The sequence below is a fragment of the Neofelis nebulosa genome, chromosome 10 (assembly GCF_028018385.1).
Source record: "Neofelis nebulosa isolate mNeoNeb1 chromosome 10, mNeoNeb1.pri, whole genome shotgun sequence".
Classification (NCBI taxonomy): Eukaryota; Metazoa; Chordata; class Mammalia; order Carnivora; family Felidae; genus Neofelis; species Neofelis nebulosa.
Window position 1 is genome coordinate 38,594,482 of NC_080791.1, and position 17,590 is coordinate 38,612,071.

Consider the following 17,590-nt stretch of genomic DNA (forward strand, 5'->3'; position numbering starts at 1 on the left):
GCCTCTGCCTTCTTGGACCCTTGAGCAGGGACTTCTGCCTTCTACAGTGAATTTTTACTAGCAAGTTTTAAATCCTAGCCAGAAATTATGTTCTAGTTTTGACAAGAGAGGCTGTATCATTTGTAAATCGTTCAGGGAAAGAAATCATTTTGTTGTTTACTCTTAACCATTCCCAATACTACATTTGCTAGTCCCACAAAGGTAACAGCAAAAGGACTCTGTACGATGGCTTATGGAGTCATTTTTATAATCTTAACCATGTTTTAAAATGGAAATAGAAATTTATATTTTTTCTGTAATGAATTTCTTGGTTTGACCAGTGTGATAAAGCATTCCAGATTCCATGTGGAGATTCTAAGAATAGCTTTTCAAGCCTTTTGAAGAAAATGTTTAAAATGTTCTACAGAGGTAGTATTCTATAGCTTGGTAACCGAGTTAACTAGCTTTTATTCTTTTTTTGTTGCTCAAGTTAGAAAGCCATCCCATTACTGTAATAGAGTGTTTTCTGTGTTCTGTTAGGGGCAGATGAATCCAGCCTGTGTGCAACATACTATTTCCTTTGAGTCTAGACTGAAATATTTGTTTTAGATAGAGTTAAAATTGGAGTTTTAGATTTGTTGATCAGAGTACTAATTTTAACTTCTCGAAATAAATTTAGAGAAAAAGCATTTGTAGTTTGAGAGACCTTTGTACATTTCTTTCCGTGGATGAAATCGGCAAACAGGTTTTGATTGACTCTTAATTTTATTTATTTTTTTTAATTTTTTATTGTTTTAAGTTTATTTATTTTGAGAGTGAGAGTGAGAGAGAAAGAGAGAGAGCAAGTAGGGGAAGGGAAGAGAGGGAGAGACGCAGAGCCTGATGCAGGGCTTGAGCCCACGAACCGTGAGATCATGACCTGAGCTGAAGTCAAGAGTCAGATGCTTAACTGACTGAGCCATGCTGGCACCCTAACTCCTAATTTTAAAATGAATAAAGGGATATTATTCGTAGGATAAATTCTATCTTATTTGTTTAGTTACTCATTGTTTATTTAAAAACGTTGAAAGGCATACGACAACTTTGAAAATGTGTATGAGCAAAACAAAAACTAGCATCACCATCAAATGAACCAGTTGTGTAATGGTCAACTCTCGTATCGGTATTTGCCAAATGAAACCCAACTGGTTGTGCAGTGTGGGTGGAAGGATCACGTCAGGAGAGAAACTGTTTCACACACTTTAGTTATCACTCACTGTTCTTGGTTTGATTTTACTTCACAACCCACAAAACTTCTCGTTTTCCTAGCACTGCAGTGATCGCTGCAAATTTTTAATTTTTTCCCTCGTTTCTATTGATTAGTCTGTGATGGACTGACTTAAGGAAAGCCTAACGTCAATCGTAAATGTTAAGAGATAAAGGATCGAAAATGCCATTTTCAAAGTGTTTCCATTTACCCGAAGAGAGTTGTGCAACAGGGGGAGACAGCGCAGTGGTTGTGGGTTGGGCGAGGGATAAGTCTGAGATTTTGTTTTAGAAAACGGAAAGTCACTTGAAAGCTCCAGATCAGATTACGTAGTCCAGTGTTTCCAAGTTTTCCACATCCTCCTAAATGAATCCGCATGGTATTTCTTACTGACAGTGGTGTAACTGACACTTAGTTTACTTTTTCCTTAAGGAGGTACTTTTTACATTAATGAAACAAACAAACAAAAAAAAATAGATACTAAGTACACAGCATAGTACCTTGTATATAGTAAGTCCTCAACAAATGCCAGTCTCTTCTCATTTGGTATAATAAAGAAGTTAGGTAAGAATTTTAATATTTCCAAAGTTGGGTAGCCTGGATGCTTGATCTCCCCTGACATTATCAAGCACCCATTAGGCCATGGCAGTGACCTAAGGAAAGGTTAAAGCTTGTAAGGAAAGAATAATTATTGCTAGGATTTTCACAAAAGAACAGAGATTAAAGATAATGAAGGCAGTGCTAATTGACCACATCTTCTGGATGCATTACTGTAATTGCCCTTGTTTATTTAAGCTTCTCAAGACCGCCTGGTTAAGAATTAGTTTTTTTATGCCATCAAATTGTTTTAGGAGCTATTTAATATTTGTTTATTAGTTACTTATTAAGTATTAGATTTATTTGATACTGATTAAAATAACTTAATAAGAAAACATTGGTCTTTGCATGGAAGGAGTATTTTTTCTCTTATTTTGAAAAGAGCATGTTCACTTTCTAGAGTAGAAGGTAGTAAATAAAGGTAGCTCATTCCCTTTCAGTGGTTGAAATCGGAAAAAAGTATGAAGACAGACTAACCTAAAAAAAAAAGTGAGTTAGAAGAGAGTTATTTTTACACCAAATTAACATGCACTGAGCATTTAAAATTTTTCAGTGGTGGGCTCCTGGGTAGCACTCGGTTGGTTGGGCATCTAACTCTTGACTTCGGCTCAGGTCATGATCTCCTGGTTTGTGAGTTCGAGCCCCACATCAGGCTCCATGCTCATGGTGTGGAGATTGCTTGGGATTCTCTCTTGCTTCTCTCTCTCTCTCTCTCTCTCTCTCTCTCTCTCTCTGTCTGTCTCAAAATAAATAAACTTTAAAAAATGAAATAAAATTTTTCAGTGGTAAATTTTTACTCTTCTCAAGTATGCAGAAGCCAGCTGTCTTAAAGATTCTTGTAGTCTATCTTCCTGAATGCCACGTTTATAATATTTTAATCACAATCTCATCAACACATTGTTTACTTCCTATGTTGCATGCAAGCTTTTTTTATCTCCACATGCACAGGAAAGCACACATAGGTTAGGTGTAAAACTCAGTGAATTTTCCCAAACTGAATCTTCCTATTTTAGCACCCAAGTCAACTAAGAATTATAACAGTGGTACCCCAAAAGGCCACTTTCCTCCCCGCTGAGTTCCCTTCCCAGGCCCTCTCCGTAAATGCTGGCTGGTGAGCTAATCATGAACTACACTGCACTAATTTTTTTGCCACGAACACATCCAGATGAAACACCATCAAATTTTAACAAAATCTACCTTAACTTTAAGCTCCACTGAAGTGGTCTTTTCCCTTCGCCTCCTCTCTTTCCCTCCTCATCCCGCGTTGAGTTCAAATAACGTTTAAGCTTTATACTCCATTTAGATGCGCGAGTAAAACTAGTGTATTGATCCTTTGCCACAACTGCTTAGATATTTCAGTGTAGTCATTTTCTCGCCCAGACAACTACACTTACATGCTGATTGCCTCTGTTTTGGTAATGAAATTGAATTCAAACCTTAAGCCGTAAAGTCAATATTGTCACTTCGGAAATCCATGGAAGAGCTAAAAAGTGGAGGGAAATGGAACAGTTGCATTGATCTGTATTCAGTTTCCTTTATACTAGAATGTTCATTGTTGCCCTTAGATTTTGAAGATGACATGATTATAACATCTGATGTCTCCCGATACATTGAAGACCCTGGTTTTGGGTATGAGGACTTTGCCAGACGAGGAGAAGAGCATTTGCCAACATTCCGAGCTCAGGTAGAAGATGCCTTTCGTTCAGAGGAACTAGAGAATAAATACTGTCCTCTAACTGTGAAACGTTGAAATGTAAATCCATTGACTTCTAAAGAAATTAATGGTCATTTTGATAGAGTCCGTAAATCCTTTTACGTAACCTTGTTTTTAGCCTAGTCTAATTTGATCTCCCAGTAGACAGCTTATTATTTTATTATTTCTATGTTTCCCCCTCTAAGAAAGCAAAAGGAATCTGTCTTGTTCAGTTACTTGCATTATTATATGGTAATTGTATAATGTTCATACCATTTTTTTTTTCTTGGAGAGGAGCAGGGAGGAAATCAAGCGATTAAAGTTCCATTTATAATAAAATGGCATTTGGTAATAAGATCACCCACCGGTAGCTCTGGGCTCAAGCACCACCCTACTCCCATCCCTACAAAACGGAGCCACCATAGCGATATGGCTCCTAACAAGAGTGTAAGTTTGAATTAAGACAGACTCCTTGGCACTTGTCCACGTGATCTGCTGATTGTGTCACTGAGCAGCTTTGGTCACGTAGGAATATTCCAGCATTCTGGAAGGTGTTCTTCCAGATAAGGGTGTCGTTTGCATCCTACCTGACTACAGGAGCTGGCCAGAGTTCATCCCAACATGTCAAACGGTGGTGCCCACTGAGGAGGCACTCTCATCTACAGACCGACGTGAAAGGTTCTTCGTAAAGCTATCAACTTAGAATTAGAGTTGAAATACATTCACGTACTTGCTTCAGTAATTATATTTAATAAAAATACACAGTGTAAATGGAGAGTGACCATTTTGCAACTGGATACAACTTCTCCTTTTAGGACTATACCTGGGAAAATCATGGGTTCTCCCTGGTGAACAGACTTTATTCTGACATTGGACACCTTCTTGATGAGAAGTTTCGCATGGTCTACAATCTCACCTATAACACTATGGCCACCCACGAGGATGTTGACACCACCATGCTGCGCAGAGCTTTATTCAACTATGTTCACTGTATGTTTGGAATCAGGTATGTTCGTTGTCAAGACAGTTTGGAACATTTCTAAATGAAAATTCTGGCCTGAGCCTCGCTTCTGTCTTCTTCAACGCTATATAGTCCTAGAGAGAGAATATTACCTGTGGGCTTCTGATTTTTAAAAATTCCTTCCATTTTAGAGAAGAACATTTTTCTTTGTTTAACTGTGGGGAATCTTAGCATGTACCTGTAAATACAATAATAAGAATTTATTGAGGAGGGAAAAAAATCAGTAATCATCGGGGGATAGGATCGGCTCAGACTCATTTTAAGAATCCTTCCTGTAAGAATCAGGGAGTTAAAAAACCATCTATTATGTCCCTTTAGCTCACTGTCATAAATGTTGGTTTGTTTGTTTATTTTTAAAAGAATAGTAATTAGGGTTTAAATAAAAGTAGGATAGATTGTGTCCTCATAAAGATCACAGGAGAACACTGAAATGAAACCATCAGTCAATATAAATTAATGGCCTCTAACTTTAGAAAATGGGCATTGAGAGAACAGTGAGTACATGAGCGAATGAGATTGAATGGTCTAATCAGGAAAGCTTTTTTGGGAGAATGTGCCTTTTTGAGCTGGGTTTTGAAGGCGTTTATGGAGATAGATTTGCAAAAAGAGAAGATTTGCCGTCATGAATACATTCAACTTGACTCTACTGTATCCCTTCTGATACAGGATCAGAAAACCTTTATGGAATGGAATTAGAATGCAATTTGTTGAGCAAAGTATCTTCTGTAGTTTTAATTTACAGAAATTTTCCTGAAACATCTAAGAGTAAAGCATTCCACCTAGAAGACACTATTGTGATGGTAAATAATAACTGTGCTCTTTGCTCATTTACCAGTCCAGACGATAAATTATCACAGAACCATCACATTTTGAAACACACACGCATTATATCTACCTAATTAAGAAAAATAAATACTAACAATTTAATTCAATTATGATAAATTGTATTCAAGACACTAAATAACATATGTTATGGTGATTATATTTACCTGTTGGATACTACCCTAAAAAGCTCAGATAAAAATCTTTGAATACTTATGTTTAATTAAGCATATTTTGGGGTTAAAAATGAACTGAAAACATAGAAGAGAAATCCCACAACCTCCCACTACTGCCTTTACCCTCCCGTCTGCCTCTGTGTCCCTTTACTCTGCTGTCTCTTCCCTCGTATTATGGATGAACTGTCCCCCTGTGCACTTGGGCACAAAATCTCATCTCCTCTCATTTAGGATCCCTATTCTAGGATAAAGGAGATGTGGTATATACATACAATGGAATATTACTCAGCCATAAAAAAATAATCAGATCTTGCCATTTGTGACAACAGGGATAGACTTAGAGGGTATGATGCTAAGTGAAATAAGTCAGAGAGAGACAAATACCATATGATTTCACTTATATGTGGAATCTAGAAAACAAAGCAGAGAAACAGAAACGGACAGTTAAAGAGAACAAACTGATGGTGGGAGGGGGGCGGGTGTGTGTGTGTGTGTGTGTGTGTGTGTGTGTGTGGAGGGAAGGCCAGAATTGGTGAAGGGAATCAAGAGGTAAAACTTAAAGTTATAAAATAAGTCATGATGATGTAATGTTCAGCACAAGGAATCCAATCAGTAAGATTGTAATAACTTTGTATGGTGGCAGATGGTAACTACCTTTGCGGTGAGCATTTTGTAAAATACATTAATGTTGAATCACTATGTCATACACCTATAACCAATACAGTTGGTTGTCAACTGTAATTAAAAGTAAAACTTCGGGGTGCCTGGGTGGCTCAGACAGTTGAGCGTCTGACTTCAGCTCAGGTCATGATCTCGCGGTTAGTGGGTTCAAGCCCTACGTTGGGCTCTATGCTGACAGCTCGGAGTCTGGAGCCTGCTTCGGATTCTGTGTCTCCCTCTCTCTCTGCTCCCCTGCTCACACTCTGTCTCTCTCTCTCTCTCAGAAACAAATAAACATTAAAACAAAAAAAAAAAAGTAAAAATTCTTCCTTCTCTCTCCTGCAAAATCAACTTTACCCTGTTTATTGGATCGTTCCCGTTAGTATGTAAACAATGCTGTTCCTTCTCTGATCTTTAAAAACAAAATCCTTCCTTCATCCTACTTTTCCTTCTGGCTGCTGCATCCTTCTCCTGCTCCCAGGCGCCGCACATCTGTCACCATCTTCTCATCCCCCATTCCCCGTTGAGTGCACTAAGGTACTACACCAGAGAAACCACTTTTGGGGAGGTTCCCGGTGATCTCTGGACGGCTGCTCCCGGTGCTCGGTGCTCAGCTCCTATCTGATCCGATCAGCCAGCGGCATCTGACACAGTGGATTAACTCCCTCCGCCTTGGAACCCTGGCTCCTGCCTCGGGGCTTTACATGTGCCCTGTTCCTCCTAGCCTTTGCTCAGATGTCAGCCACCCTACCTAAAATCAGCAGCTCCTCCTACCACAGGCTTCAATTTCCTTTTCTCACTGAAGCGGTTAGCACCACCTGACATATTATGTGCTTGTCTTTTTTTTTTTTCCCTCTTTTCTCTCCAATAGGATTTCAGTTCCATGAGACCAAGGATTTTTTTGTTCAGTCTGTTCATCAGTGTATCACCAGTACCTAGAAGAGGACACGCAAAGCGCACGGCACCTAAGAGGCACTCAGTGAATATCTGTTAGAACAGTTAGTTGATGAGCTGTTGGCATTTCACTGCTAGACCATAAACCTCTCTTGAGGCAGATCGAGAAATCAGAAGTTTGATTTTGTCATTATAAAACTGTTGTCCTCCTGCTCGTAGGTATGATGACTATGATTACGGAGAAGTTAATCAACTACTTGAACGAAGCCTGAAGGTTTACATTAAGACAGTGACCTGCTATCCTGAGAGAACTACCAAGCGCATGTATGATAGTTACTGGCGTCAGTTCAAGCACTCAGAAAAGGTGCGTTGCATGACTGCACGTTCTGTGTGCCTTAGACACGTGTCCACTATCATTAGGAAGGACTGTGAAAAATTGCACGTGAAAGTGTTAATAAGTCAGCGCCATTAAAGAAGAGGAAGCGGCGTCATCTGGCTATCCCTTGAACAATGTTTTCAAATTCAGGTTTACTGAAGATTAACTAAATTTTTGTTGTGCGTTTTGTCCGGTGTGGTAAGTATGGCAAAAGTGTAGAATCAGCCGTTGCAAGACTGGATCTGAATATTGGTATTTTTGAAGTCCATTTAGGAAAATGTCTACCAGTCCAGCAACTAACAAAAATCAACCCTACTGAGATGTGTTAGGTGTGGTTGTGCCGTGCCCAGAAGGTATATCCATTTAGAGATGAACTAGCCATTAGAGTTAACCTATTTGTACGATAGTCTCTCATTCCAATTTGGTAATTTTGTATTTTGACAATATAATGCAGGACCTCTGAGCCAAATATATATACCCTTATGTAAGAATATTTCTTTCGGGGCGCCTGGGTGGCTCAGTCAGTTAAGTGTCCGACTTCAGCTCAGGTCATGATCTCACGGTTTACAAGTTCGAGCCCCAGGTTAGACTCTCTGTGCTCCAGCTCAGAGCCTGGAACCTGCTTCAGATTCTGTGTCTCCCTCTCTCTCTGCCCCTCCCATGCTCATGCTCTGTCTCTCAATAATAAATAAGCGTTAAAAAAAAATTAAAAAAAAAAAAAGAATATTTCTTTGGATGAAATACATAGGAATCATTATGTAAGATCTAATAAATGTTAAGGATCTTTACCAACGTTGTAGTTGAAGAACTGGCCTTAAATCCTAGATCGTTTTGACCTGTAAGTCCAAGAATCTTCCATTTACACCGCAGGTTCCCAGCTTTTGAGAGTAAGAAAATCCATTTAGGGTCCTAATATTCACTAATTAACTCTGTGGCCTTGACAGAAAATGTTATGGCCTCCATACCTAACGGATTTTATGAAGTCTTTGGGCCAGTCACACATACGATATATTTATATGTTTGCATTACTTTACTGGGTTGTATCTAGAAATTCCCTTTATTCATCGAGAGAATATCCCTAACCCGTAGAACATTATCAAAATAAATCCAATATCAAAACACATTTCTTTGTAGTCTATTTTGAAAAATACATTGGTATTAATTTTAACCTATCAGCTAATGTGTGTCTCCCCCAACACTTAGGGGCTTGTATCCGAAAGACTCCAGGGAAGGTACACATATCTAACAAGGACCAGACAGTAATTGCAAACTGCTGTAAGCTTCAGGTTTTCACTTCCGTACCTTTCCAAGTATACAGGAATAAATGTTTTTAAAAGCTTTCCGAGGACTGAACACAGGCTCTGAGACATGTAGAGCTGATTTTTAGCCACATACAACTGGAAGAAGAGAAAGTTGCAATTTATGAAAAAATTGAAAAGTATGTGATTTCGTAATCCAGAAGATTGATTGGCTTTATACACATCATGTACATTCTGACATAATGCTTGGTACTTTCAAGACTTTTAGAGGTCATTTTTGCCACTCACAAGATCCCTTTCTCTTTTATAGACACAGTTTTGTTATGAGCGTTCCATCATTTACACGCGTAGATATGCCGAGGCATGTGTGTTTGTACGTGGGTCTGTGTACACAAGACAAACCCTTGTGAATGTCTGTTAAAAAAAAAAAAAAAGAAGTTTTTCCAGTTGTTTGTAATGGTCACTAAGTTGCTAACGTTGTCGTTTCTAGGTTCACGTAAATTTGCTTTTAATGGAAGCACGGATGCAAGCTGAACTTCTTTATGCCCTTCGTGCCATAACTCGGCATTTGACCTGAAGCATCACCCAGCGAAAACGTCATATGTGTGTAAAGACCTTTCCACACAAGAACATACATCAGAAGCTGTTTGTGATGGGCATCAAAAGTTATTCAATTCTCTAGTGTCAAAGTTTAGCCGTTCTCTTTGGCGGCTGTAATGTGCAATGATGTGTTTTATTTTTCTTGATGCTTAACATTACTAACAATTGCAAAAATAATACTGAGGAGCACTACTTTGCATTGTTTTATAGTTGGAGTTTTGGATACTGATCATAAATCACGAACCTGGTTTATTAATGCTTAACTTCAGCGCTTTTGGGTTTGTATGTATGTGTATTCTTTTATTTCCTTCTTTCTTTTTTTTTTATTATTATTATTATTATTTTTTTTTTTTTTTGGAATAAGGAAAAGCGCTTACAATCTGCTCAAGTGATTGTTTTTCAGATATTGGAATTCAGCAAAGAATGACCTCTTCTGGCCATTCTAAACTTTTAACGTTGTGTCCTAAATCTGATGGAGGAGAAGCATGCGCTGTTGAACTAAGCTGCTCACAGGACACATATCTGTGTCCCCAGGAGATTATTTGTCAGGCACTGTTTGTGGTTTTTGTTTGTTTGTTTGTTTTTGTTTTTTGGGTTTGTTTTTTTTTTTTTTTTTTTTTTTTTTACTGCTATTGGCGATAACGTGAAATGTGATACAGCCATTGTCCATAATTTAATGTGAAATTAATCATGATGAATTCTATAGCATGCTACTGAAATGCCAAATTCAGCTCTTTTCTTTCTCTTCTGAAACAGAAGTTTCCGTTTTCCGTATCAGATGTATATATTAAAAGCAGAATTATGCACAATCCTTTCTATCACTAACAGTCCTCCTCAGTCATGTAAGTCATCAGCGCTCACAGAGCTGCTCACCGCTCATTCAGTTGGCACACGCAAGCCTGTACCCACACAAGACTGACCAAAAAAGTTTCTTTGCACGTTTTTCTTTTCTCATAGCGTTTTCTATATTGCAGTAAGCAGAGGAAGGTTAATATACTTGTATTTTTTCCTGGTAGCTTTTAGAACTTCTTTCCCATGATTTTTCTTCTAATAGGCTGAGGAGTTGAATATTCAGAGGTAACAATTGTGTTTCTATGCATTAATGTGATTGAACAGCAACAACAACAACAAAAAAAGTGCAATATGTCGGGAAAAAAATACTCAGCTGAACTTTCCCCCCATTATGTCATTGCAGAAGTGTCCTTGTAAACAGAGCCATAAAGAAATTTTGTTCAAATTTCTTTATTGCACAAGGCTTTTGCCTTACTGGGGTTGAACAATATTGTTTTCCTAATGCCAAAGCACCCCCTTCCCCAGAAAAAAAAAAAAATCTCTTTGGACAACTGGTTTAAAAAAGCTATCAAGTCTTAGGGGAGGAAGAAGCATCCAAAAAGTCACATTTTTGCATCGGTTTGTGTTGCCTGATTAGACTATCCTTACAGAGCACAATATTATGTGTTTCTAGCTTTAATTTGTATTGTGTTAATGAACCAGTGAAGTGCCTAAGAGATGCTTACAACTATCCAGTAGGACACGACCACACTGCTTAAACACTTTTTGGTTAACTAAGGGTGACTTGAATTTTCACAAATCTGCTAATTTTTTAAAAACAACTCCATTTTCTCATGGTAAATAATAGAGTCAAAATTCTCCATTAGAGTTCCCACAAAGATTTCATCAAAGACTGACTTATTTGTTGTATAGGACTTTTTCTCTCATGAAAGAATCTTGGGTTTTGTTAAGTCATTTTCCCCTTCCGTTCACTATCCTTTTCTGATACAATACATTAGGTTGCTTTCTTTTAGAGTTTGTCCCAGATAAGAAAATAGAAAGATGACTGTAAACCTACTAACACAAGGTGGTTCTGCATTTTTAGATTCCAGGATCTCATTTGAAATCTTCCACGTGAGGAAAAAATCGCTAATATTTTTTAAGACAGGGTGGTTTATTTAAAGATATCATTCAGAGAATTCATGCCAGATCTCTTCTGTTTATTGCATATGCCATATGTTGACTTCATTCGGAATCACATCATGTAGATATGTCTGTTAACTGCAAGGAGAGTATTTAGGAAAATGATAAAACACGGATAATAACATAATAATAATGCATATTTGACTTCCCTAACCTTAGAACTTTCGAGTTGAGGATATCTTTTATTCTTGATGTTTTTTTTTATTTTGTTTTGTTTTTTAACTACAATCCTTTCAGTTAATAACCCTGTATTATTGTGCAGGTGACCTGTATTACAGGATAAAAAAGGATCTTTATAAAATGGAAAAGAAGGAGAAATTCTCACAGAAAAACCATTATGAGCTTTAGACCAAAAGGGGAAACAAGGTGTATGTAATGAAAATGGCCACTTAGTTTTTGTCTTTTTTTTTTTTTTTTTTCCCCCCCAGAAATGGAAGTAGTTGGAGTTTGGGTTTTGGAAATATTAGTGCCTTTACTAGATCTCTTTTCTAGCAGAGTTTCTTTTTAGCTCAGCATTGCTCTACTCATCAGTAATCAGGAACGTAAATTGACTTGGAACTATAAACAAAAACAAAACAATGTCTTTATGAACCTCAGTGAACCAGCCTAGAAAAATTGACTTCCGAAGGTGCTGGGGCACCTACTGAGACGCAGCACGCACAACATGAGTACCATTTTACAGCAAGGTTGCTGTGAACTTTCTCTAATGCAGACTTGAAATTCTGATGCGGTTTTCCAGGGTGGTATTTTTTCAGAGTATTGAATTTACTATGTAGTAATTTATAGTATAGCTTTTTATATTAAAATGTGATATTTTTCAAAGAGATATCTGGTTCAATTAGTGTAACGATATGATTATACGATACGCTAACCTCCACCTTGGGGCTCACATTGTGCCAAACTTAAATGTGCAAGTGTACTTGGAAAAACAGCACATGTGACTGTGAATTCTCTAACTTCGTTGCTTATTACGTTGAAATTAGTCTAACAAGCCACTGATAATCTGCCTGGTTGATGTCTATTTACTTCCCGGCTTCCCTTGTAATTCTTAATTTCTCAGAGCACCTTAGGAAATACCTAAATAAAGACTCTCCCACCTGAACGTCAATCTGATCTGTAAACCGATCCCTTGACTGTGGGGTTGGCCAGGCAGCTGGCCCCCTGGATCCTTCAGCTTCGGTCTCCTCAGATGGATCCTTGATAATCAGAGGAAACGAGGCTTGCTGAGATGAGACCACTCATTACCTTCTTTACCTTTTTGAACCAAGTATGTTGTCTCAGTCTCAGGAAGAATCTTTGTCCCATCCGGGGTACTTTTACAATAAAAGATGGCTAATGTGGAATCTGGGCCATGGCCTTGGCCTTTAGTTATGGCTTTAAACCCAAACAATGGCAGAGCAACACAGGGCTGTTTTCAAACAGAAAACTCAGTGGAAGCTTTATATTAAAATCATATTTGAACCAGAGCCCCTATTTTAATTGTTAGGAAGTCCCCTAAGGATTTTAAATTCTTCTAAAAACTAAATCACATTATTCTACAGCAGCTTTTTCCTTTTCCACCTTACAGAGTTTTGTTTTGTTTAATCCAAAATCCTAGATTCTTAGGCCGCAGCAAAATAAAATGATCAGCAAACAATCAAAGATCTGTACTTAAAAATAGTTCACCACTTTAGTGCACAGTGCATGCATGTGTGAAGGTAAGATTCTTTTAAACTCGTAAATCCGGTTCATCGGGGACAAAAATTAATTTCAGTGCATGTTATAAGAATGATTTGCACTGTGATAGTAAAATGAGGTTTTCGTTTTGTGTTGTGTTTTGAAGACGATTCTAAATCATCCCTCTGGAAAGCAAGACCTTAAACTCTTCTCTTTACCTAATGGACTTTTTCTTCTTTTATGCAAATAGACGGTCTTGCATGGAGTAAAAAGTATGCAACAGTAACGTTGTATAAATAGCATATGAAATTTTCTTAGTAGTATAATGCAACAGCACCCTGAAAGACACGGGGCCCCACAGTTCGGATCGAGTGTTAAGTCACCTAATTTGTATAATCAGAACCTATTCTCGGTGGCCGTCATTTTAATCTGTTTCCCTATCGTATCCCTCCGGAGACAGAGAATCAAATGACGTCGTCTTTCCTCAGAGCAGTACTGTAACATGAATGTATCCCTCTCAGTCCACAGAACTGCAACGCCCCCCGTGTGTGGAGCCTACGTCCACGCTGATTTGGCTTAGTTAGTAGTGTCTGCTCAGGTGAGAAGTAGAACAGACATCGCTGGGGTGAAACGGATCCTAGAGGTGGAGGCAGAGCCCTGTGAGGAAGGAGAAGGTTTTCAGTGAACGCGTGGAACGTTCGAGTGTGGCCATCCTCAGCATCGTGCGCCTGATACTAAGGAACATTCCCATGTGGGAGTTCCTATCTGCATTCAGTCCACCCTTTCCTGCCTGCTTTCTTCCCCCAAGTGCCTCAACCTCTACATGCTTGCCATCTTCCCCTTCCCTCAGCCCATCTTGGTCTGAAGGCCTCTTCACAATCCAAACCAAGCATCACCAGCCACCTGCTGATAGTCACCAGCATTTACTTTTCTGAGTTCCTTTTTCTCCACTCGTTAAGAATAGGACTTTGTCCCTGCTCCTCTACATCCCCCAGTCATCCAGCGACATGTCGGCTAACCTTCTCCATAGACACCCTAGCAGATATTATGCAGCACCGAGTGTAATCCTGTCCATCCCATACTCGAATACCCTTTCCCGGCTGCCTCTACCTCATCCCCAAAGAGCCTATAAATTCAGAGTATCCAACCTTTTCATGGATTCACTCTCTGTTGTTCAGTAATGCTACTTCCATATTTTAATAAATCTTAGAAGATTTTTGCCTTCTATCAAAGTAGAAGTCTTTATATTTATACACGATACAGAAATGGAACTATTTCTACCATGCAGAATTTAGCATTTAGCAGGACTGTAAAGTGATTGATTGAGTTACCACCCTAACCTGGATCTATATTAGGTAATAAATACTGGTGTTAGTCCAAGTTATTTGAATGTAAATGAACAATTCTCTAGCAATCCAGACTGATGTGTAGCCCCTCGGGGAAACAGGAAATTTCTGGCATATCCATGGGTGTCGTTACTTGGGCCTTGAAACACGCTTCTAAGAGAAGGACGTATGATAAAGAGTGTTGAGGTGGTCCCATTGGATCGCAGAAGCCCATTTGATATATAACATAGATAAAATACCACACAATTGGGTACATAAGGGTTTTTGAACAAGCTCTCCTGGATTAGACTAGGCTTCTAGCCCCCATTCCTACCTTGTGTTCTCCACGGGGGAGAAAAGTACTATGGGGTGAAAAGGGAATGCATTGACTTTGTAGTCTTTATTCCCCTGGCTGCAGTTCGGGTATATCCAGACTGTCCTTAAGGAACAAGTGCACAGAAGAAGCAACAACAGTTCTTCCTCTCCAGCCAGTGTGCACCCCGTTCATGGCTGACGACTCTGTCCGGTTTCTAACACGGGGCATGTTCATCTACAGATGGCTGGCTGACCCGGTGATGAACCACCCTGTTTGGAAGTGTAGATTAATACAATCTGTGGTGGCATTTGAATGCTTTACGTTCCATTCGTGAACAACCCAACCTGATGGCAGAGTCTCATAGATGCCTTTAAGGTTCCCAGGAGTGAATCGATGCCTCATTGAGAAGTGACACTTAATAATGGAGACCGAAGGGATGGTTCTCGCAAAATCGTATGTGGTGAAGGGTTCATTCTAGCTTAAATTAATTCTGGCTGCACCACCATGAAATACAGAACTAACAAAGAAAAAAATACAGGGGTGGGGGAAGAAGGAGTATCTGATTTTTTTCAGTGCTTGTGGAAATCTTTGAGGTAACGATATGCATACTATAAAATAGCCTTTAGAACAAACACCCCATTTTACTTCTAGCTTATAGGACAACATCAAACATTAGTGAGTCTAAGTACGATAAATATAATTTTTGGTATATAAATTTTGCTAAAACAGTCTATTTTCTTGCATCCCTCAGCTTACCCTCTTAGAAATGAATGTATAATTTCCACAGAAAGATTATCAAAGGGAGAGAGAATCTCTGGTATGTAATGCTAAAGTATTGTTCATGAATTCTGATTAGCTAAGTGTATGCACTATGACATTTAGCAGATATCTTTCTTAATCAGTCTTTACAGATTTTCCACTGACTTCCAAATCTTGTAAGGAAGGACGCAAAGGTAGGATAAAGGAAACCTATCAGTTGGGTAGCCAAGTCGTTTCCTTTGTAACATTGAGAGACTTTTTTCTCCTTTCTGAATTTCACTGGTTCTCTAAAATTAAAGGTAAGAGTTCACTGGTACCCTTGTTCATCAAGGCAAGTGATCCAAACTCTCTATCTCGTGCACATATTTTCTTTGCATCCGCATATCTTCTCTGGAAAGAAAATACGATTTTTCCCTTCCTCTTTCTCTTCATATGTACTCTTTTCAACTCAAAATAAGACAGACACAGGAAGCAAATCAAGCCAGTTCGGCATCATCTCCATGCTAATAGAATAGTCCCATCCACATGCACAGTTTGAGCAAGGTAAAAAAGAACCTTGTCAGGTCAACTCGGAACCTGGCCTTGCTTCTTGGATTAGCTCCTTCGAACCTGAAAATAACTTTCCTGGTCATGGAAGAACTGGATGTATCCTTTAGCTTATGAAATAGGATTTGAACTTGAAATCTTTTTTTTTTTTTTTTAAATCCTGATTCTGCAGGGCAGCTACATAATGAATGTATATATTAAGACTTTGTAGCTGAATTGCACATGAAATCAGATTGCCAACTTCTTGACTTTCAATTTTAGACATCATTTTATCCTTAAGTTGTGAGCGATATATGTAGCATGCTGTGAAACGTCTATTATAGTTCTTTAATTCATCAGTATTAATACAGAATTATCTTTTGCGTTCCTTGGTACTTTTTATTCAGTGTAATCAGAAGCTGTGATGTTTTGCCTTTGTAGTCCTGTGCTTTGTTACTGTAATTTTTTTTTTTTTTTTACGAAGCACGTGACTTTGGACTAATGTGAGGCAGATGACATGATCTTTAAGACTGCTATATATATCAGTCTCTTACTATATAAGGTTTTCAATTAGAATAAGCTTTTATCAAATAGATCATTGATGCAATTTAGGATTCACGCAGTTTTCAGCGTCCAATGGCGGTCTTATATTTATAGTTTCAATTCTGAAGATAGCAAACTTGATAAACAGCCACTTTAAACTTGTTCTGGCAAACCAGACCCTGCTCTAGATGTAGTAGTCTAAGGTAGTTAACCATATAAGCCTTTTCAACTATTATGCCCTCCACAGAGTCAGCAGTTAAGGAGATTATAGAACCCATGAAAGCTTTTTGTATGTATAAGTAGGTTTTATTTTTCTTATGTTGCTGATTTTACAATTCTGACTAAAGCTGACCTGAATGGATCAGTTTATGTGTAATATTCTAGTGCTTTAATGGCTTTTTTTTTTTTTTTGGAGGGATGGGTAATATTATTTGAACAGATGCAGAAGGAACTGTTAGTGAGTCAAGACAAACACATTTGAAATAAAGGAACTGTGTATTAACATGTTAACAATTCATAACTGCACTTTTTATGACATTTTGAAAATCTATTTATAGGTACAGAACAATGGGTTTTGTTAAACTGTATCACATTTATACTTGCAGAAATTTATTTCATTGTTATTAGTAGGAATTTTATTGGTTCAATAAAATTGGCAAAACTGATCCTTGATTATTTGCTTTTATATATTGACATTTTTATTGGAGTAGCATTCTTGCGTAGGTTTGTTTCTGCTCAATTATTGAGACATGCGTTCGGAAAGACATCACAACAGTAAGTCGTTTTTTCCCCGAATTCCTGACCCACAGATTTCTGGTGACAGTTCCTATTATCACTTGATATTGTATTAATGGAACATTGCAATAGTGTTAAGTTGTGCAAAATATATAAATCCTGTTACCTTTTTAAATGTCATTTGTGAGGGGCACCTGGGTGGCTCATTCAGTTGAGCGTCTGATTTCCGCTCAGGTCACGATCTCCCGGTTCAGGAGTTCAAGCCCCATCAGTCTCATTGCTGTCAGTGCGGAGCCTGCTGCAGATCCTCTGCCTCCGCCTCCGTGCCCACCCCCCCAAAAGCATAAAATGTCAGTTGTGATCACAGCAAGAGGCAAATTAATTTCACCATTGTCTCTTGTGAGCCAAAACAGTAATGTAGAATGGGAATGGAG

General features: G+C 38.4%; 1 protein-coding gene across 2 annotated transcripts in view; it reads left to right on the forward strand.

The window, feature by feature from the left end:
• SESN3 (sestrin 3) overlaps nucleotides 1–17,086 on the forward strand; it is a 74,198-nt gene extending 57,112 nt beyond the window's left edge. For both annotated transcript variants that reach the window (XM_058687410.1, XM_058687409.1), the window contains exons 7-10: nucleotides 3,388–3,506; nucleotides 4,331–4,521; nucleotides 7,308–7,452; nucleotides 9,214–17,086. In XM_058687410.1, the coding sequence (XP_058543393.1) occupies nucleotides 3,388–3,506; nucleotides 4,331–4,521; nucleotides 7,308–7,452; nucleotides 9,214–9,300 (542 nt within the window). In that variant the 3' untranslated portion in view covers nucleotides 9,301–17,086. The remainder of the gene's footprint in view (nucleotides 1–3,387; nucleotides 3,507–4,330; nucleotides 4,522–7,307; nucleotides 7,453–9,213) is intronic.
• Nucleotides 17,087–17,590: the final 504 nt, after the last annotated feature.